Source organism: Poecilia mexicana, unplaced genomic scaffold, assembly GCF_051168715.1.
Source record: "Poecilia mexicana isolate PSO_F unplaced genomic scaffold, ASM5116871v1 scaffold_10, whole genome shotgun sequence".
NCBI classification, from domain to species: Eukaryota; Metazoa; Chordata; class Actinopteri; order Cyprinodontiformes; family Poeciliidae; genus Poecilia; species Poecilia mexicana.
The window spans coordinates 18,763,751-18,787,575 of NW_028263379.1; the positions used below are offsets into that span (position 1 = coordinate 18,763,751).

The 23,825-nt window shown below is 40.0% G+C and overlaps 1 protein-coding gene across 1 annotated transcript; it reads left to right on the top strand.

The window, feature by feature from the left end:
* The first annotated feature begins 1,391 nt into the window (after nt 1–1,391).
* On the top strand, nt 1,392–21,509 carry clcf1 (cardiotrophin-like cytokine factor 1). Its single transcript, XM_088009523.1, has 3 exons — nt 1,392–1,939; nt 14,844–14,995; nt 17,976–21,509. Exons 1-3 carry the CDS (start codon nt 1,921–1,923, stop codon nt 19,233–19,235), a joined length of 1,431 nt encoding a protein of 476 aa, XP_087865649.1. The 5' UTR covers nt 1,392–1,920; the 3' UTR covers nt 19,236–21,509.
* The last annotated feature ends 2,316 nt before the right edge of the window (nt 21,510–23,825 follow it).

The window sequence follows — 23,825 nt, forward strand, 5'->3', positions numbered from 1 at the left end:
GGAGTTTTATTTTATATTCTGTCTTCATTAAACACATAGAAGAATGCGATAAAAAAGTGAAAAAACTAAACACAGGTAGTAAACTAACCAACCAAATAGAACATGCTGAATAGAGGGCCTGAAGGCCTGTCTTAAATCATAACCCATTTAAGGCTCCCACTCTGTCAAGTAAGATTATACTTTCAGTGCTGCGCTCTCCCAAATAAATCTTCTGTTCCATAAAAAACAAGAACTGAGTCCCAGGTCTCCTCTTTGCTCCGAATAATCCAGCCCTGAGGATCTCGACTGTCAGCTCAAATAAGTAGGCCACTTTATTCAAACTCATTCACCGCTTGACTTTTACGGATTTTTGGATCTCGGCTTGATTAAGGAGGATTTTTACCAAAAAAAAGTCTGTGGGGATTATTTGCACGAAAGCGAAAATATATATAGGCAGATATAATTCTCTAAACGTGAATGAAATGGCTATTTAAAAAATAATAAAAATAATAACAATAGCCTACTATGTTTAAGAGCTGCGGGAATGATTTAAGTATGCATTTTTATTTATTTTTATTTTTCTAAATCTTTTACAGCTTTATTCTCTACATGTTAAGGTCGTCTAGTTTTTCATTGTTTATTTGCTTTTTCTTAAACGAAACGACTATTTGGCTGCCACGTCGTTGCATGGTGAGGTTTGTTTGGTGTTGTAGTCCCAAGCAGTCAATAAACCTCTGACGACACATGAACTCGCACCTAATGATAATTTACATTAGCACGTTAATTAACCTAAAATGTTTAGGTAAATTGGATTTTAAAAAAAACAACAACAAAAAAAACAACAACACTTATTTTAGAGCGTGGAAATAATACAAGCCGGAGAAAAAGCACGCACAGGAGAGATTCAAGGGATTCTAACGTGGGATTTCTGAGGCAACAGCAAAACCAAATGAAGATTTAAAAAGAAAAAAAATAATAATAAAGGAAGAAAGAAAAACAATTAGAAAGGAGAGAGATGAAAGACTTGTTGACATCGTTCAGGGGTTTTATTAATTTAAATTTGAATTTAAAACTGAAGGGCAAATACCTCGAGGATTGTTTCAACACTTATTTATTTAATAGTTAATCTCTCATCAACTTTAAAAAGTAGGCGAATTTATTTTATAGTAATTTCAGTTATTTTGTTGTAACACGATTTCACTCACTGGGTATTTTAAAGTAATTTTTTTATTACCATCATTATAAATAAATAAATAAATAAATAAATAAATAAATAAATAAATAAATAAATAAATGGCATTTGCCCCCAAAATTTTTGGTGAAATGAAATCCACACGAGAACCACTCCACATATAATTTAGAGAGGGCATTGCAGTAATGACTTATTTCCTGCACTGTCGGGTTTGCCTGGTCCTGCTGGCCTCCCGGTCAGCTGATCCAGGCGGATTCGTCTCCTCGTTAAAGCGCCGCGGATTAACAGATCAAACGGCCGCAGTCAGGTTGTGTTCGCCGGGATGACGAGCGGATGAGAGGCAGGAATGAGTTGTGACAAGTCCGGTGGTTGAGCGGCTCTGTCAAGTGGTGCGTCAACCCCGGTGAATCACCGAGGAAGGAGGAGGGAGGGAGAGGATAACGAGGGAAGAAGAGGAGACAAGGATGGAAAAGGAGGGCAGGAATGGGAGCAAAAGAGGAGGAGGAAAAGGCTACAAAAAGGCTCCGCCGTCATGCAGTCTTGTCACACGGACCACACGAGTCGGCGAGAAAGTCCTGCGTTAGGCTCGTCACGTCGCTTGTTGATTTTTATTTCAGGAAAACGGAGGGAGGACATCACCTGTTGACTTATCTCCGCTTTTTTTTTTCTCTCTCTCTCAGAAAGTTGAGCCAAGACGTCAAGATTTTTTTTTTTCACCCTTAACAACAGAATAAACAGAGCTGGAGATAATGAGCAGCTTTTGTAGAGGTAAGATTATTAGCATTTGATTTTTATAAGCTGTAAAAGCAACTGTGATGTCAGTTAAACTCTTCAAAAAATGTTTGACTTATTTACCTTTGGGGTTTTTTTTTTACCCCCCCACCCCTCCAAAAAAAAATTAATGACTTGCAAATTGGCCTTTAATGCAGGTGCGTCTCCGGTAAATACTGTCAGGGGTGGCCATGGGGTGGGGGGCACATCAAAACCAAAAGTCATGGCAGAATCTAAAGACTTTGTTTATTCATGTTGCAATGAAAGGACTTAAAATGTTGGTCCAATGAAAAAAATTCTTAACGCCACAAAATTCACTGGCTATGGACACAACAACAGCTCTATTTTCTGACCTAAGCATGTCATGTTGGAATTATTTACAGACTTTTTAAAAACAGTGAACTATGATTGAACGATACAAAAAATAAAACAACAAATAAATGAATAAATAATTCACAAAATGGCCAGATGAGTGTGAACTACTAAAGTTGGGGGGTAGCACACTTGATTTAGAAATAAATACTCATGTACTCATCCGTTTTAAATTCATTTAGTATTAAAATAAAATAATCAATGTCAAGCATAGACAGGTGGCACCACTGCTGAAACCTGACACAGAACAAAAATTCAAATAAACGCTGAACAAATCCATTACAAATAAAAAAGTGCGTCTGGGGTGAAAGTAAAATGACAGAGAAAAAAGTAAAAGTTAAAAGTTGAACGTGTGACAAGGTTGAAGCGGGTCAGAGCAGCCAGAGCCCCTGTCTAGTTAACTGTCACTGATATGAGAAAATACATGATTCACTTTAGTCAGGGTGTGAGAGGACACACACACACACACACACACACACACACGCATACAAACACACACACACACGCATGCAAACACACACACATAGTGTGTCCTCTTGGGATGACTGGCCCGGCTGCTTCTCCTCGTCTATAAAAGGAAGGGAAATGTAAAAAAAAAAAAAAAAAAAGACAGAAGGAGAATCTGTGGTAAAATCCTGCACTGGACGCCTTTTTCTCTTTTCTACCTTCATCCTTTGACCCGTCTGGGTGGCCAGAAGGTGGAGAATATTAAACTACCAGCAAATTCAGTAGAACTTTTAAAAAGATAATAAATATAAAGCTAAGCTGCTTCCCTTGACACGCAGAGCAAATAAATACACAATAAGACATTGCCTTTGACTCTCAGAGCATTAATCTCTCCAGGTTCAACTGTATCTGACTCCACACAGCTCCCTTTCTGCCTGATGCTGCAGAACACACTCTCACACTGTCAAAAGACAAAAAAAAAAAAACTGCCTGGAGGCTTGCATTAGACTCGGTGTGTTTCAGATAAAACCTTTAGTGTGTCTTGGATCAGGGAGCTCCAATCAGAGGAAACAAAGGAAGCAGGAGAGACAGAGGGAGATGTGGAAAAAAAGGGAGGATAAGCTGAACTCCTTCACATCTTCTGATTCGCTCAAGCCAATTCTTCACGGTGCATACAAGAAGTCAGGAAGGTTTGTGGCGAAGAGGTTACGTTTATGCGTGTGTGTGTGTGTGTGTGAAGGACAGGAAGGAGAAACAGATAAAAGGAGAGGGGAAACTGGCTGCAGAGGGGTTAATGCAGTGCAGATTGACAGAAGTTAGGAGCACCCAGAGGGGAGGAGAGGCGAGGGGAGGGGGGCTGATATAAAATGAGTCGGTCACGCTTTGAACAGTTACACATGCTGTTTACATTTTTCCCAAATTAACATGGCCCCTCGCTTCAGAAAACGCTCCCTCCCCTCCACCTTTTCCTCTTCCTCCTCCTCCACCTCCTGCCCCCTCTATCCTACCAGACTCTTAACATGTCCTTTCCTCCCCAAAACCTGAAAAGTTCCCATTGCAATACCAATTAAAATGTTTTATTCAATCATACGCAGTCGGTACTTTTAATCTGCAGCTGGTACATTTTGAGCGTAATGTTCTGAACATAAAAACACAAACAACCGGGAGACAAAACCTGAAATAAATCACAACTTAGCACACAGAAGTGTAAAATTCAGTCTGACAATGAGGCAAGCAAGCAGCAGACAATATATTCCCTGTTTTTTCTGCGAGTCCAAATCCCCAAAGGTTTTATTCCGCATTTCAACTTAGTCCACAAAGGTTTAGAGACTGAACTAAACTGTTTTTCAGAATAATCCCAACAACCTGCCCAAAATAACACAAAATTATGCGTACAAGGGCGGTAGCCCAGGGCCAAGCGTCCTGGGGAAGCAAAGATTCATCTAGTTATTTTTTTTTTTTTAATGAATGTTTATTTTACAAACATTTCATGAAGATCTGCCAGGGGACATTTTAAACTAACCATGCATCAGTTCTTACTAGTTGATGTGTAAGCCTACCTATCACGGTACAGTATCGTAGGATTAAAAAAATGATAATAATTTGTGGATCGGGGACTGAAACTGGCTCCAGCCCAGAACCCCAAATAGCTGTAAATTTGGCTCTGTATGAAGTCGTATAGTTTTTCTCTTAAGAAACATATATTTGTTATAAAATCACAGCTGTAGACTGGAGTCCCACTGCAGGATTTCACAAAATCCAAGGCTGTAGAGAAAATCCGCTTCGTGTACAAGAGGTACAAGAATCGAGATAATCAGCAGGATTTAGTAAACTCCCTTCTAACTTTCATTCAAGTTTAACGGATTCCAGGTTTTATATTTTCCAAATATTTGACAAACTCAGGCAGCGTCCTTTTATATATATATATATATATATATATATATATATATATATATATATATATATATATATATATATATATGTGTGTATACGTCTCAAAAGTTTTGCTGCAGATGTACAGATTACAAGTAGACACACTTGAAGAAAGGATTAGATTAAAAGAGGGGGAAAATATATATATATAAATGTGCGCAAAAGAATTCTGAATATGTCTTTTGTGATGATACCAGGAGAGTGCGTTCATGGAAACTTCTTTTCTTTTGGAGGGTAGATTTGATCTGAAGTAATTATTGGTTTACAACTGAGAGCTGGCTTCATTTTACCGAGAAGCTCAGCTGGTAGCTTTAAAATCCAATAGCAACTCGGATCAGAAGAACGATTTCACTGAGCAGCAGTTCCCTTTAGGTTTCTGTTCAGCGGCTTAAGAAACGTCATTGCAATCCTTCACATTTCACATGTTTGATCCAGACTCACTGAAGCTTCACGAACGCCGTCTGAAACAGAACTGATCAAATGTCATGCAGTTTGACTGCAGGTGTGGAGCAGCAAAAACCAAACGAGAATAACGTCTCAGCACTTGGTATTTAATTTATAATAAATGCTACAGTGGAATTCAATGAAGAAAATGAAACAATGTAAAGTCAATCTTAAGTTCTTCTTGTTTTTAGAATGAGTTTTATTTAGTGTTAAACTGATCTTTGTGTAAGAAAAGCACGCTTGTTAGCTTGCCGTCTTGATGAAAACAGTAAATATTGTAAAATTACCATTTTTTTCAATTGCTGACATGTAAAGCTGTTTTGAGAGGAGATGAATTATAATCTTGGTGTAAACAGAGCTAACAAAACAACATCTACAAGTAGAAAAAAAGGCAGACAGGGCATCATAAGGAAACTATTTCTGTTATAAACACATTTTGAAACAGAGAACTTCCAAGAATGCAACTTGTGGCTTTTAGTTTTGGCACCCAAAACCTCCAAGACGCTGCAAATTTAAAAAAAACATAAGCAGCAGGTAGGGAGCCTTTGAGAAGTTTTCATGTTCCTTGAAGGTTTTCACATTTTGTTGTGTTGAGACCACAAATGTGGGTGAATTTTAATATGATTTTTTTTTTGTTTAACACCAATACAAAGGAAAAGATCCTCATGAGTTGGGAGGAAAGTTATGTGTTTTTAAAAAATTGTGTGTATGTTCAGGGATATTGTCCTGCTGGAAAAGCTTCTGCAGAGCATGATGGTGCTTCCACCAAGTGTCATAGGGTCATAAGAGCATTTGGTTTAGCATTCATCACTTTTGTCCCACTTTACAATTTTGCCTTACTTTGTTCATGTTGAAATTTGTGGTAGAGATCTCTGTGTCAAAAGTCAGATCTGATAAAGATCCTGATATATCAGATGTTGTGTTTTTGACAGTTGCGTGCCTTCTGCAGACAACAGGTTCCACTAGATTTTATTTTGGGCCATCAAAGTAAAGGATGGTTAAATGCAAATGCATGCAACACTTTGTAGATTTTTATTAGCAAAAGAAAATAACATATGAAACCCAAAGACAGCGCAGCTCAGGTTTCTTGACCAACAGAGGTCGTACACACGCTCACACTTTACAATAATTTCCATCGGCCAATTAATTAACCTGATATATTTAAGTGAATTGGGCCCAAAAAAACTAGAAGAGTAGAATTATTGGCATTGATGTAGAAAATTTGGAGAGGCCACTTCCAAAACAAGGGGGTCTAAGTAGGAGAGGAGGGTCTGATGTCTAAGGCGGATTTGGAGAAGAGACTGAGACGGATGAGGCGACAATGAAATTGAAACCAAGCACAGCAATAAAAAAAAATGAAGCAACAGGAATGTTCAGATTTAAAAAAAAAAAGATTAACTTATAAGGTGAAGCAGGAGAGACAACAAGGCGAGAGCAGAAACAAAGCAGAGGATGTGGCATTTACGACACTAAGAAGTGGAGTTTCTGGGAATAAACGTAATTTTTATAGGATCTCTTTTATTGGACTGTTTTCTGTTGCGCTTGTTTTTGGGTCACTGATGTTTCTGAGTGTCTCCATTGTTAAAGCTTTTATGAGCAAACGCCGACTAAGAAATCTCCAGAGAGAAGAGAAGGGAAAAGTACATGGATTAGTGCTTGTATGTCCATTTTTAGATGCGTTTTAGGTGCAGCGATGCCTTTGGATACATGGATCTGCTGCACAGTGCACACTTTGGATGCTTGTGTGTGTGTGTGTGTGTGTGTGTGTGTGTGTTGAGTTAGCAGAGGAATGTGCACGCTTGATTGAGGACAGGCTGCACATAAATCTGGCCTTTAACTGTACACAGACACACAACAATGACCCCGAGCCCACATGTGTCTGTCCTTTTCGCCTGTGTCTCTGTCCCCTCACATCAGCGTCCTCATCCGTCTCTTTGCCTCTTATCGTTCAGCATTCAGGAAAGTGCTGTAGTAGGCAAAAAAAAAAAAAAATAACCAAGCTGTAAAATGACTGCAATCTATTGACAGATATGTGGAAAGTGAAGCAGCTTGACTAAGTTTGGCTGTGATGAGTCGTTCCCAGAGGCAGGAGTCTCAAGCTGCCACGTTAGCTGGATGACAGTAATTATGCAAATCAGGATAGAGGATGGGTGTGCTTTATATAAAAAAAGACACAAAAACAACTTTATGTGTGCACTGAAATATTTAGTGAACACATGTGGTAGAACATTATAAGCTCCCTTTTTGAATAAGAATTTAAATGCAAAATTTCTATCGTTTTTTTTTTTTTTTTTTTTTTTTTTTAGATTTTGGTTTGAAGCAGCCAGATGTCCTTGTAAACGGTTTATCTTCATCTTCAGTACTTTTTTCCCATGAACTTTGGCTGCTTTTCACTCATTTTCAGTCATGTCATTTTCAGACCTACCTGATGATTTTCCAGTGTTTTGGTTTGTTTGCTAAGGCACTTAACGCTGACCTATGACTCATGCAGGCATGAGAAAAGTCAAACTCCTTGCAGGCTAAATATGAGGTGAACGTGGGATGAATGACTCAGGCGGTTTGCGCAGTATGCACATCAGTTAGAGATGACTATTGAAGACCTGTGGGTGGAAAATGCCAAATATTTTAACTTGCATATTTTCCTCATTTCTATCACTCATCGACGAGTTAACCCGACTTATTTAGCAGAATATTAAATGTAACATGCAGAACAGAAGCATGTTTAAAAAAAAAAAGTAGTGCAATGGCGCCGATATGTTTGTAAATAACCATGTTTTTATTTATTGCGTCTGCAATATAAAGTAAGCTGGAGCTAATTTGCGTTTGTAGCTCAGAAACACAATTTCTGGGGCTAATTGTCTCTGAGGGTGGAAGTTGTGACCATGGCTTTGCTGTGCAGATGGTTTGATACGGTTCTGAATAAGATTATGCCAATTTTCGCTGTTTAGTTTAGATTTATTTTACTGCAGTTTTGTCTCCTTTCTTTGTGTTTCCCATCGTTACCCACACGTTTTTAGTCTCGCTGTTAGCCGTGTGGGCTATGAGTTTTTTTTTATTAAGACGCTTGCCGAACTAAAGTCAATAAACATTAAATAGAGTTAATATTAATGTTGTAGCAGTTAATCTTCTCAGGCAGTAGGTTGATCCTTGATGTCGTCTTAACTTATTTTGAATAAGATGGCTGAGTAAAGTGGACTGATGAAGCTAAAACCTCTTTGGTCAATCGTATATTAAACTTACGATAAGAATGAAAACAAGGTATAACGCAGATATGAAAGGATGAAGCTGCAGGGCTGCGAAGGAGCAGAGAAAGGCCTGCATTCTTGATCTGAACAGTAGGAGTAATATTTTATAGACTGAACATTTCAATCTGACTTGGATCTTTGTTTTGTCAGGTCAAATGTTTAAACGGTAGAAAAAGGGATTCATTTGGATTTTCCTCATTTATTGTTATGCCATTAGTGCAACATATGTTTTGCAGCAGATTTTCAGCAAGCAGGTTGTGTAACTGTAGATTTACCACAATCCCAGTTTTTAAAGCACTTCTGCTCCTAATCGTGTTTCCATAGCTTAATCTTCTTACTTGTCGGTGTGTGTTTGGCACCGACATTTGGATCGGTTGCATTTTTTAGCCGTGTTTCATTTTACTATGATTCTTTTATTTTCTGACGATTTTTTTTCTAGCTATAATCAAAATAACGATTATAGCTAAAAAGCTTTTGCTTTACTTTATTTTCTGCCTTCATTGAAATATTTAATGATTTATGTGGCTCAATACTTACTTTAGTAAATCTATCTACAAAATATTTCACTTACTTGTTCACAACTTATACAGATTCAAAGTAAAATGAAACATCTTCCCAAAAACGTATTGCTTCCTTCAGACTGTCAGATGTTTCTGATGTGTCTGACTTCAAATCTCTTACAGGCTGAAATTTAAAGTTAGGGTTTTTTTTTTCCACTGTAATATGATTTCAGTCTGTCAGGAGGACATTTTATGGAGTTTTAGATTTCTCCTGTCGAGTGTGAGTGGGTGGAAGCACATTAAAAGTAATGCACCATAACTGAATTTATTCGTTTTTATTAGAGTTGAATGGGAACTTTTCAGAATGGATCTTTTTTAGTACAACTTATAAAAATACTTTCTTTTTACTTTAAGACATTAAATCAGACTCTACTTTTCCTGTTGTAGGTCAGTTAAAGATACCTATTTTTAAAATTTTGTTTGTTAAGTAGCTGAATAATCAGAGAACTTTAGATTTTTTTTAATTTATTTAAATTCAGAACGCTACATGCATTTTCTTAGTGTTGGTTAGAATTGTCTTTTAATCTGTGTAACTTGGGTCAAAAATTTTGGATTTTCTTTCCTCACAATTTTATTTAATTTTTGAAATTCACCAGTTGATTCCGCAGCAAAACAGCCCACAACATAATGCAGCCACCACTGTACTTCACAGATGGGATTGGAGTTGAAAACTTATTCCTACATCCTTAAAATGCTTATAATGTCAAAGAAGCTACATGTTGGAGGTGTTTTTTTTCTAATAAACATCCACATGTGTGCCTTGATTTGAATCAAATATTGTGAATTAACTCATCAACAATTATTTTAATGCATAGTAATCTTAGTGTATGTAAATCTCTAATACCTCTTTCATATTCTGGCATTTAGGAAATCTAAATAATTTTGCTAATCCTATTTGACCTAAACCAAAATGTTTAGTCTGACTTGTTAGACAGTGAGAAAAAAAAGTTATGTGTCTTTTTAGTGTATGTAAATATCTGGTTTCACTGTAACTGATGTTACCTGGTTTTGTTCTCCGCTGCAGCTCCTCTGCAGCAACAGAATCAAAGCAGGTAGCAAATTTAAGTCTGGAAAACACAGCTTGGGCTCGTTTACGGTTAAATCCAGTCTCCAAATTTATACCCAGATCATGACAATCTACTTTAGCCTTCCTAATCAATGTCACATGGGAAACAATAAACATAAATTTCAGCCTGATTAACAACATCTTCTGTGCACGTACATTATGTTTTCTCTCTGTTTGAGAGCTCTTTCAAGTGGTTAGAGTGATGGAGGGCAACCTTTTTTGGCAGCCACTTTTTCCTGGAGCAGACCGGTTACATTTACTTGCGCATGGTTTTCCCACCGTACCAAATTCTCTTTAAGTGCTTGTTTGAAACCTCAAATGGTGGTGCATGTTGTGAAAGATGACATACCAGCGCTCTCAGAGGGAAGTGGTACAACATCCACAAACACCGGGTCACTGGTTTACCAAAACACCGTCTGGGTTGTAAAGTATCCCGCCCTTACGAGGATCTTTTTGCCCCAAAACTTATCCTTATGCCCTAAACTTCAACTCTGACCTCCGACCCCCTGGTGGTGTTTAATTTAAACCTATTTGGGGGCTCAGAAGCTGTGCATGTTCCGCTTGCACAGCTCTGCAGATGGCAGCCAGATTCCAGAGTGCCAGAGAACCAACCAAAGGATAAAAATATGATGTGCTGTGGATAACAGTGCTCCCATGTGTGTGTGTGCGCAGCTCAGATATGCATGCGCATCTGCTGTAGGACGCACAGATGCGGGTCATGGTCAGCCATTGGAGGGAACCCCGGTGAGCCGTAATGCAATCCTCCCACTGAGAATGTTCTGGTTTCATCCCTGCCCTGCGGAGTGTGCTTCCACTGCCAGGTACACGCAGTCGGCCTCGAACCCGCAGGGCTCGCCTTGAAGTCAGCCGATATGCCGACTGTACTGTAGTTACTCAATCTAATATTATATAACAACAAAACAGCTTGGAGTCTGAATTATCTCAGTTTACTCGTACAAAGAGAGATTGTTTTCAGCTGCAGCAAAGGTTGCCTTCATACATGTCAGAGCTCAATCAAAACAACAAGAGCCTTCCACGTCTGGCAATCATCTCCCGAGCATGTGGCGGCAGACAAAGGGAGCCGCTAGCAGTAGTTTAGGCTCATTTTTACCAGGAGTGCTATTCCTTCCTCTCCCCGGGACTCATTTTCTTTGCTACCTGTTTATACCTTTTTTAATGCAACCTGCTTACCTCCAGGGCTGTTTACTGTGAGTCACTGGTGTTGTGGTGAGTTCTGGGGGCAGGGAGAGGGGGTAATTCAGGATGCTCTGCGGCACCAGGAGCTGCAAATGTGCGGCTGAAAGATGCGCATTGCAGCTGACAGGTGATGAGGCTTTTGCAGTTAGGGAGAACGGAGGAGGCTTTGTTGGCAGATGCTGCCCTGGTTGACTGATTTCGAGGTGTGTGTCTGTGTGGGAACATGCGGGAGCTGCTTCTTGGCTAGACCTCAGTAATTTAGATAATAGTCTGGGGGAGGATTTTTTTTTTTTAATGCCATCAACAACTGAAGGTTAGCAGGTAGCAGAAACATTAGCGGCTACATTATGTTTGTGCCTCCAGATGAGCAGTTGGGGAGTTGTTCGTTCAGGTTTCGTCCTTGTCAGCGCAGCGACAGGCATTTCTAATCTTGATTTAATTTGAAACTGCCAACTTCCCAATCTGTCATTCAATCTGCCAGGAAAGCTCATTTGGCAAATATGTTTTGAAGTGAGGTTTAGCCTGCTGGGTGGGTTGAGATATCTTGGGAAATATGTGTCATCACAGTGACTTAGTCGTTATTATCGCAATTTGTAACAAGAGGATTTATGCTTCCAATTTGTTCTCTTTCTAATTATTTCCCAGGCTCTGTTTGTAGCAAATTAAACAAAAAAAAAAGGTCTCTGTGTGCTTTCTTCTTTAAATGCAGAGCCTTGCAAAAGTATTCATAGTCCTTTTTTATCTTGTTACAGACTTAAATGTGTTTTAATACTAGGATTTTATTTAGGAGATCAACAGAAAGTGGGTTAGAACTGTAAAATTAGTGAAAAATGGCTTTCAACCATTTAAAAAGATGCGATTTGTGGTATTCCCACTTTATTACTTATAAAGGAAATCCAGGGCAAAATAATCTACAACAAAAAATCTACCTTTGTGTTGTTAAATCTCAATATGAATCCAGCTGTTCTGTTTTGTTTATTAGAGAATATTAGTGAAGAAACAGCATCATGAAGACCAAGAAACACAACAAACACATCAGGAAGAAAGTTGTGAACATGCTTAAAGCACGCTTATGATAACCATCCAGACCAGGGATGTCTCACAAGGTTAAGGTTAGCAGCATTGATCATCCATATGAACATGTAAGGAGTTCAGAACAACTGCATCGCCACAGGCTGAACAAGAACAACGTCAAACTGGGAAGCAGCCAAGAGGACGTTGGTAACTCTGCACAGATCCGAAGCTCAGGTTGGGGATCATGTTGACAGGACGTCTATTAGTTATGCAGTTCACAAATTTGGCCCAAAGCTGTTGCTGAAAGAAATTGGCAGTTTATCAGAAGACGCTAAAGGGAGGTACAATGTGTTTTCCAGGCACAACAAAAACAACTTAAAAGAAATTAGATTTTGCTTCGACATAACACGATACAAAGAGCAAAAACTTTGATTTTCCATGACTCCACACACACACACACACACACACACACACACACACACACACACACACACACACACACACACACACACACACACACACACACACACACCACTCCTCCCAATCCTCTTTAAAGATGTTTTTCTACTAAGATGAGACCACAACTGAATTTTGTTGCACATCCCAACAAAATTAAGTTGTGATGGTGGTGGGAACATCAGCATTTCTTTACGGGGGTAAGAAGAGCTGATCAGAGCTGATGGGAAGGAGCTAAAACAGGATAAAAAGACATGTAAGAGGCTCCAAAAGCCTTGCAGCAGGACGATTGGTGCAAATTCATGTGTGGCCTAAATATGTGTCAAATCTTGAAAACTCCTTTCCGCCTAACTGACTATTTTGTAAAGAAGCGAGGCGTGAAACATGGTGGTGGAAACATCATGCTGTGGGAATGGTTTTGTTCAACAGGGACAGCGTTCAGAGTGAATGGAAAGACAGAAAACTTTAGACAGCGGCGGAGTTTCACCTTCCAGCAGGACAACAACCCTAAACATACAAACAGCACGACAGTGGAAAGGTTTGTACAAAGGGCTGTACATTTTTGTCCGTTGAGTAGTATAGCATACATAAGAACAGCGAGTTTCTACCCAACCCTGTTTGGGAGTGGGCACCGATACGGCTGAGTCACAGGGAAAACGCGTTGGCTGTTTAAGGTCATTTCTCCATTCAGCGGGCCCAACAAGCGTGTTAAAGCTAAATGTTTTGAAATATGTCAGAGTGATTTCACTTCAGGTCTCTCGTTCTTCTTGTGGGGTCCATCGTGGAGGATGACAGAAAGAAAAGGGAGGGAGCAAGAGAGCTAATCAGGGTTAATTGGCTGCTGTTTTTTCTTCTTTTTTTTTCTAACCTGAGGCAGAAAGGAGACGGAGGAGAAACTCTGGAGGAAAAGGGAGGAAGGCTTAAGTACACTGTGACTAATTTAAAAGGAGAAAGGGATTGAATTGGCGGGGCAACAGGAGGGCCGACTGAGGTGTGTCTGAGCTGGACGGAGGCTGACTGAGCGCCAGAGAGAAATATTGTGCAATGCACTTTTCACACCTAATGAACAGCAGCATGTTTTAGGAGCATGAATCACGGCTTTCTGTCTGGGCAACGTCAGGATGAAAGGGAGCGCCGAGAGGATGGGAAAGGATGACAGAGTGCAGGAGGAGGAAAAAAGTGTTGTGTTTGGAGAAATTTAGCGGGGGGAAAAAAGTGAAAGCATCCAAAGAGTGCAACAAAAAAAAAAAAAAAAAAAAAAAAAAAAAACGAGAGGCGGACGTACATGAAGTACCGTACTGTCGAAAAATCAACCTTTCAGCTCCAATTTTCTCTGTTTGAAACCAGAGATTTGGGCTCTGAAAGGTTTCAGTGTTGCTACCCCCCACTTCCTCTGATCGTCCTGTCGTCTCTCTTTTCCTCAAACACACATAACATCACTGTATACAATCGCAGCAATGTAATGCTAATCCACGTATATGATGTCGACTGCAAACATTCTAGCAAACACTCACATGTAACCTAAAGCAGCTATACAAACAAGGTAAAACATAAACAAGAGGGCCACGATGCAAACACGTTAATGTTTGTGATGGTAAAGAAAGCCACATGTCTTTGTTTTGGAGGGTTTTGGTCAGGAATGAACATACGTGTGAGCTTTTGTGTGAACCCTGAACGTAGGAGCCATTTGTTTTACTGTCTAGAGCTATTAGGCGAGGTTTTATTTAAAGCCAGAGTAAACCTCCTACAGCCAGAGACCTCTAAAACGAGATTGGAAACGGAAAAGGTTTCATTGGCAGTGTCGGATAACTCTGACCCCGGCTGGGTGCAACCAGGCAAAGTCGTCACCACACAGGCAATGAAATAAACCTGAATATTTTTTACAATTCCAACAAACAGGGTTACGGTGAAGTCTGGAAACTGCTGCTGAATGTTATTTCTGTCCATTTAGTCACTAGATTTATTATAAAACTCAGTTTCCAATATAAATAATCTCAAAACATATGAGAAAATAATAGCTGAAATAAGTTCTGCCTCTTTGTTTTTAAAACAAATAACTCTGCTGTGCGTGCTAACATTTGGACACTTAAGACATGCACGTCATTATAGAAGCATCTCTTATTGCCGGAGTTTTAATCAGCCTTTTTTCTTTTGATTCCCCCCCACAGTCCGTCAGCTGCTTGCGGTGCTGCTGGCTGCTGCCGTGGTAACGGCCATGGATCCTTCCCACAACCTGGCCAGCGAGAGAAGTTCGATCGAAAGCACATACGAGCTGACCAAATACCTCGAGTACCAGCTCAAGGAAATCAAAGACGTATATGTGAGTAATTCTTTAAGATTATTTTTATACAACACAATTACACACTACGATATAAATTTTTCATGTAACTTGAAATTTAATTGTTTTTATTTATCAAAGTCACTCTTACTGGCAGCCCCAAATGATAACAAAATAAATGTACCTAAAGGATTATTAAAATCTTCTATTTCCTCTGAATGTGGATCAGAATCAGAATGTCCAAAAACCTTTAATTAGTAGGCCAATTAATTAATGATTCTTGTTTGCCTGAGGTATAAATATGATGTGACACAGAGGGTCTATTTCTACTTTCTCTACAGAATGTGAAAAGCAAACATGACATTCAAGTAAAACATATGCTGATAAATTATAGAATGGCTACAAGACAGAAGATACTCACCTAACGTCATACTGACCGTTTGCACGTGACGTCACTCTCTTCGAAACTCCGCCCACTCCGCCATGACGGACGTCAAAACAACTCTTGCGCTCTTGTAAAGCGTGTCAAGAAACGCACATCTGGTAGTCTAATATCGCTTTTATTAAGTTGATTTCGCAGTAAAAATGGTCACAGGGTGCTGCGCGGTCGGCTGCAGAGAAAGACCAGGATGTTAACCAAACTTATTTAATTACTTTGAATGAGGAAAGATACGGCGGTGATGGATCAGCTCTGTGAGGGTTCTCACAGTAACCAGCCAGAGAGAGGCTGAATGGAATTCAAAAATAATCTTAATTTATTACAAAAAAGTTAAAAAATAATCAAACAATGAAGAATTGGGCCCAAAAACTGAGGTCAACATAACAAACTACAACTCAGGTGTTAACACAAAGAACTCAAGCACAAAACTGACCTAACAAACAAGACATGAGGGGAACTTAAATAGTGGCTGATCAGACCACTGCTGACACACTAGGGGTAATTTAAACATGCAAAAACTTAAACAAATACAATACCAAATCTTTAAATTAAACAAACATTAGACTGAAACTACCAAATAGAAAAAGCATTAAAGAAATGGTCAAATTATATTAAAGAAAACCAAATTTCCCCATTCCCTGGCAAACAAATGGAACGGCCCGCTGAGGAGGTTTGCCAGCCATATAAGGACGTCAATTAGCTGGAGTTTTTCTGTGACCCTCCAGGAGCAGCTCCAAAGGAAACTGGGAACTCAAAACAAATAAATTAATTTGTTGCCTTCAACAAAAATATAAAGAACTGACAGATAAGGTTAACTAAATGTGTGCACTCCAAACAGTTAACCAAAAAAGTCAGACTAATGAAAATAATTAACAAAAATCTAAACTATTCACTAATTAATGTCTAAATTAATGTAAAAGATAAAACAAACAAAATGATTACCCTTCAGGTCGGTGTGACAGTAGGGTCAGCTGTCACAAGCTCTGTCAATCATTATGACTGCTTAGCCCTCGGTGTAATCGCGGATTTTCAGGGAACACCTTGTACAAGGTCAGAAGATTAGCGTTCATAAACTTTATAAGTAAGTATGATTAGAAAGATACCAAATATCGCATTATGAGGAAGGTACGCGTCTAACCATTACCATGGAAACAGTGCCACACCGTCATAGCCTAGCATGTGTGGGGGGAAAAAAACAAATAAAAAAATGTTTAGCATCTTGTCTAACAGGACCGTCTATGGCTCCCTAATCAGGTGTGTCGCGTTCACAGACAAATTAGCTCGACTCGAACAAGTAGAAACCATGAATAAACTGGAAAAAACAACTTGCGAAAACAATTTCAGTTGCTCTGTAAAATACTCCCGTCCCTCACTTTCGACGTCCGTCATGGCGCCTCGAATGATTAAGTGACGTAGTTGCAACGGGTCAATATATAACTTTAGTCTCCATAACAACCATTCAGTGCTATTTAAAAACCATTTAGGAGTGGTTTTGTCAATAAAAAGACTTTTACTTTCTTGTCCTAAATTCACAAACAGGAAAATGTAAGTTTGCTAAACTCTACAGGGAGTTTAACTGGAAGAATGTGCTTAGGTCAGGTGAGACCAGGAGATATTTGGAAAACAATGACGGAATATTTGGAAAAGCTCCTTATGCTCACTGTGCTTATGTTGGAGGATTGTTTTCCTTATTAAGATATGCTAATATTTCTTAATTGTAAACCTGAAAACAGACATTTGTTTAAAATAATTGTATTAGGGTACTGAGATCCTAAATTTAAAGAATTATATGCAGTTTTTTGACTCTTCTCCAGGGATGAGAGAGACAGAATAGAAACTGTTAGTTTATTTTAGCCAAACATTTGCTTTTCATTTATCCTCTTCTCTTGCTTAAGCTGAAGTAAGTCAAATAAATCAAATTATTTAGACACTTCTAGCTTTACAAGAAAACCAAAAGACTTAAAAAGATTTTTATTGTTGATTTATGTCACTTATAAACTATTAATCTTCTCCTTTTGTTTGACCTGGCAGTAACACAGATTTGGCAAAAATCAAATAGGACATTGTTTTTATTAGACAGACAATCCATTTGTTTTTTTTTTCCTCAGCTGACCTGCTGCTTTTCTTTTTATTAATCCTGAGTTTTGAAGAATATTCCCACAGCAGCCTAGTTCTTGAAGGATTTCATTGAGTTTCAAGCAAAGAAAAAAACAGTTCAAAGTGTTCAAATAATGTTTTCTTTAATGCTCCAAATGTTTTTGCCAGCCTGCCTCATGAGGCCTTATTTTCCTAATTAATTTGCTGAGATATGGGAATGTGTCAGCAGAGCTCTGTTAATCCAGATCTGGCAGATTTTTATTCAAAACACTGCGGTTAACCCAGCTGTTTTTGTAACTTTGTTGGGAAAGAAAACAAAGTCAAACTGCAAAGTCACCGTCACTCATCGCTTTGTTTAATCTGCTGTTCAGCTTGTCTTAGCGTATTTGAAGTTTGTATGTATCGATTAAGTGTGAAGGCAGCCCTGTTTGTAATTCACTTTTTTTTTTATGTTTAACCGTCTCTTTCTTTTGGCTTTTCCTCCAGCTGACATATCTGGGCCCGCCGTTCAATGAGAAAGACTTCTCTCCTCCTCGGCCCAACAGCACGGCTCTGACTCTGCCTAGTGCCGCCACCCGACTGGAGCTGTGGCACGGCCTGGAGAACCAAGCCCGACTCGCACAGAACCAGAGGGCCTACTCTATCCTGCTGGCTGCTGTCAGGGAGCTGGCCCGCTCCACCCTCTGCCCGTCCCTCAAAACATCCCTGCTGCACTTCTGCACCGGTCTGGATGGACTTCTCGGCTCCATTTCTGCACTGATGAACTCCCTCGGTTACTCGTCCCCCGCTCAAGCTGCAGCTGGCGAGCTGCAGTTCCCGCAGAGGGGGACTGGGAGCAACCGGCCTGCTCCGCTCATGAGCCAGAGCCTGTACCGATCCAGAGATGGGACAAGAACAGAGGCCAGTCAGCGTGGCAGCCAGAGAAGAAGTCGGATAAAGATGGTCAGAGAGAGGGAAGACGGCGACCAGATGGACAGGAGAAGAGGGAGAACGGGGAAGAAAGCGGAGGCAACCACTGCTGTGGGGCGGAGTGGTGGGCAGAGGGAGAAGGGAAGAGGAGAACGAGTGAGAAGAGAGGAGAGGGAAGAGCAACAGGAGGTGCAGGAGCTGAAGGAAGAGGTGGAAAACTGGGGCAGAAGGAGAAGGTTGTTGAGTATAGAAGAGAATGAGGATGAGAAGGACAGGGAGACCAAAATCAGAGTGGAAGTGTCGTATCTGGGCTCCGGAGAAATCATAAACCATCAGCAAACGAACAACCAGTACAGCTTCAGTCTGAACTCAGATCACCGAGACGCCCTGAGAGATGATGGATTTATTTTAGAAACAAACAGGAGATTCGTTTTGAAGGGAGAAAAGGACGCAGATATGGACTCAGCCTCCTCCTCCTCCTCCTTCCAGGAGCACCACCGGCGTCCTCGCTCTCTTCTCTACCCCACCCCCTCGCCTCCCCTCTCCACTCTTTCGCTCCTGTACCAGTTCGGAGTGGGTGAGGAGCACACCCTGCTCCCCCAGCCTGTCCCGCTTTCTCTACAGAGGGGCACCTCCCTTCTCTCTCCTCCTCTGAGTCCGCTGCTCTCCTCTTCGTCCTCCTCCCCTTCCACCTCCTCGTCGCTCCTGGCAGCTCGGCCAACGATGAACGATTTCGCCAGGAAGGTGGAGGGTTTCTGGATCCTGCGAGAGCTGCAGAGCTGGTTGTGGAGATCGGCCAAGGACTTCAACCGTCTCAAGAAGAGACTCCGAGGCTGAGACGTTTGGGCGGCCCGGACAAGGACACAAAGACTCATAAAAGTACGGCAAGGCGGAAATCTATTGTTTTCACAAAGTCTGAGAGGAAGCAACCGAGATCTCTCTAAGCACATTACCACATCTATACTGAACACATCCATTCATCCCGTACTGGAACCAGTGGATAATGGACTTTTTTGGCTGGTCACCATTCCTGCTACTGGAACATAACGCACACAAAGCCATGACAAGACTGTTCTGACCGCACATTGGAGGTAATTGAGATAAACTCACTGAGTCTGGGTCTGAGTTACCGGACTTCACAGCTCATAGATCAACAGAAAAACCACTGTAGGTTTGAACAACACAGGCACGCACCAGACAGACAGTGCAGTCATTGTGCACAAGCTGATTCAGTGACCTCACATGTGTGAATCAGCAAATATTCACTTTCTCTAAAGGAAGAAGGAAAAAAAATATGAATGGGCAAAAGACGAGAGGAGGAGGAAAAATGCCCAAAGGAACGATTGAGGCAGAGAGGGGCCATGAGTCAGGGAGTGATCACATATACTAACCAGCAGAGGGGTATTGCTGAGTAATTATTGAGGAAATTGTAGTTTACCGTAATCACACAACAGAGCCACACATACAGTCCAAGCTGAGCGGCGAAGCACATTTTTTGCCTCCGTTTTAGATTTGGTGCTCACGACTTCGGCTTTAATCTACTCAGATATCACCACCTTTTATAATCTTTAGAATTTTAGAGCCTAAAAATAAAAACTTAAAGCATTTTTGCAGTCCTGCTGCATCATATTTTAAGTTAGTGGAGGTACTTTCCAATAACATTAAAAATTAAAAAATAATAATTGCAGTTTTTTTTTTTTGGCCAACCTAACTGGGAAACTAGTGACTATTTTACCACTGTAGCTAAGTACATCAGCGGTTAATATTAAGAGACAAGTTTTTGCTTTTGTTATAGATTATATTTATTTGTGCTTTGATAAAATTAAGTTATTTTTTGTTCTAAAAAAAAACAAACATTTTCCCCAAATTTCAAATGAAACAATTTCATCAAATCAGCTTTGCTAAACTACATCTTAGCACTTTTTTATAAGTAGTTAAATCCAGATTTTCAGAAAACTCAATAAGATTTTCATTTCCTGCAATTAGCCTATTAATTAATGAAAAAAAAACTATTTAAAACATTTTATTTGGTATGTGGTTGTTTAAATGCTACATGTACACAAACACACTAAAATCAAAAACTGTAATATCTATATTTTAGATAATTGTATACATTACAGGAACAGAACTTGCTAACAGACTTGGTTAACTACATGCAGTGTTAGTCTAGCCTTCTCTCTGTTAAGCTTCTATATGTCATTGCATCTGTAGCTATTTGCAAGCAAAGTGTTAACACACCAAAGCTAACACGTTCCTCTAGTCTACAAAATTTGTGAAATTGTGTTAACTAGATTCTACTTAGGAAATCTACAAGCAGTGATGGCGGTCAGTAAACTTCAATAAACAAAGCTTGTCAAAAAGTTTTGTCTATTCAGGGAGAAAGTTAAAAAACAGATAACACATAATATGAATCCACAATTCAACTTCTATGCTTACAAATAAACATGCATCTTACACAATCTCCTTTTCTAAAAAAAACAACAAAAAAAAACAGCCAAAGTGGTTAGATGTTTAAGAGCAATGCACCCAATCAATACACGCAAATATTATTAATCGAACATATCTTAAAATTGACTTATTTTTACCTGCACACTATTGTAGCGATATTGCTTAAGTGTAGACCACCAATAAAGGGTTTCAAATAACTCGTCCTTCATTTTGCCCCGTGGCACATCTGAGTTTAACAGCTGGAGTATTTAAGCCATATGCTGGAAAGAAAAGCTGAAGTAAATCTGTGAACTCGATGCCTTATGCCTTCAACTAGCCTTCAGACTGGATCACTTAAGACACATGCTTGTGCCAGGTGTTATGACAGCAAGTTCAAGACATGCTCACCACTCTGATATTCACTTTTCAAAATGTTGAAGTAATGCTGTAAGTTGGCTTCACATTCCTAAACTCAAACCGCTCAGCTTTCCCTCCAAGCAAGTTAAAACATTTTGTTTTCAGAATAAATTTGTCGTCATGTGTTTGAAATGTGTGCCGTTATGGCCAAAGGTTATGGATCATATTGCCATTATTTATTGAACAAAAATGTTTATTTATTTTTCCCTGTGTGATAATACTGTATTGTAACTTGAGAGAGAATAAATACTAGGTTTTTGTACACAGCGTGGTGTCATTGGTCATTTGGGATGCAGTAAATGAGAGAACTGGACTCTGAGGTCTGGGCGTTTTCTGAAAAACAAAGCGTAGTTCCCGTTTGTGGTTGAAAAAGGAGGGGCGGGGGCTTAGCAGAGGTTTTATTCGTCTGTCCTTGCGAAAATTTACGACCTTTTTCTTTTCATCATTCCCTTCCCGTCTCCTCGTTGCACCATCCCACCTCCCATTTTACTTTCCTTTCTCGTCCCACTATCTCACGAGGCTCGTCTTCCCCCGACTTCCCAAAACAAAAAAAAAAAAACAACAAAAAAAAACTATTGGCCATACCCTTGACAGAGCACATAAGGACAGGTACAAACACACCTTTCCTAATCCGTCCAACAACCCGGCTCGCTTGTTGTGTCTGTTTTAATGCCGCCACTCGGCTCGCTTCTGTCACCACCTCTGCCTCTTATCGTTTTTGGTCATCCTCTGCCTCCCGGTCTTTTATCGCCTCCGCACCTGTTATCTTTTCCCTTCTTTCTTTCTTTCATTTCATGCTCTCAACTACACAGTTTCCCACAGGCTCTCTGGCTCGCTGTCTTGGCCTCAGGCCGGATATTAAGGGATCAATGAGAATCTCCTCTCTATTACCGTCACCTCCAAGGTAGACACCTGCACACAACCGCATGTTTCCACCCTAAAATCACCAAGGTACTTGTTCTGGATGCAGAATAAACATCACCTCACTTATGGCCCTCAGACTAAAAGGGAAAGGGCTAACCGTGTCAGACGCATGACACATGTATGCATGCACACACACGAGACAATGTGTGTTTTTTACATTTAGTAAGCGCTGGCTGAGAGGCTGCCAGTAGTCAACAAAGGCAGCTTTGTGGGCTCTATGTGTGCACATTCTATGTGTGAGTTTGTATTGTTTGCCCCTGTGTGGGCTTGCAGGCCCAGCACGTGTGTGAATCATTATCTCTATGTGTCAGAACTTCGTTGGAATGAGGCTTGTCGTGCATAGCTATCTAACAGCCATCACTCACCGTTGCCCTCGCGGTTTCCCTCTCAGCCTGTTTCTCCCTGTCAGCGCGGCAGAGACAAATCGCTGGAACTAATACGCAATATAACAGCTGAGCTCTGTTAGAGCGACTCAGCCAGCCAGCTCTTTGACGAGGCATCGATATTATTAGCGAGCTTGGCCCGCCAGGCTCAGACGGGACTGTCCGCGTGATTGACGCTCAATGATCTCATAAAGAGGGAGCAATGACCTGGGGGTTATCATGGTGGAGGGCTTTTATTTGCTTCTTGAGACCTTTCTTCTGTTCTGGCTCGTTGGCTTTTTCTGCTTTTCAACACTGTAAAATTTAAATTTCTACCAAAAAAAAAAAAAAGGAACAAAAACTTCCTTTCACCATCATCCTGAAGCAGAGGCAACTCTTAGGCCTTCCTTTTTGATTTGTGAGTTAGTCAAATTCTCAAATCCTAGCTCTTCCAAAAATGTTTTTACAGATGTATTAAATGGCATCAAGCCCAAATAAACCACTGAAATGTGAGTTGGATCGAGCCCTGGATCATTTTTTAACCCCATTTCGCTCTTAGACGTTACCATTTTGGATTTTTCTATTTCCTTTTTGAACCTGCAAACTGTTTTATTCACTGTAGTTGAGTGTTTACACGAGTTGCGAAAATAAATGACTATAAAAAATAATCTAAATACTCATGTCATGTAATTTAGTGGTATACCATCATTTGAAAACTATGTTACCTTTATGTTGGTGCTGATGATTTGCTCTGTGATTGATTACGACCTCTGATTCAACCAAAACACACAAAATTGCCAAATGTATTATCTCATCTGCCTTCATATACAAATTAACTCAAATGATATACCGTTCATAATCCATAGAGGTTAACATAATGTCAGTCCGCCCTTTTCAACTATTCGGTTTTATGGGAAAGCATTCCACAAAGTTTTGGAGTGTGTTTAAGAGAAAATATGACCATTATTGCTGAAGCCAATCTGTGAGGACAGAAAATAATGTTGGACGAGAAGTCCTGGTTTGCACTGTCCGCTCTAAGTCATCGTAAAAAGTGTTAGGGTTACCGAATTGTGTCCCTAAGGGTCAGGAGAAATAATCGCACATCAAAATCATCACTGCACCAAACCTTACATCTGTCACAATGCATTGTTGTTCTCCTGGTAACCCAGATTAGTCCACTGGATTACCGGAAAGGGCGTCATGATTTGTTCCTTCACTGCACTAGAGTCCAGTGGAAGTGTGATTTACATTGTTGCATCTGTCACTGAACTAATCTGAAGACCACTTGAAGTTTGGA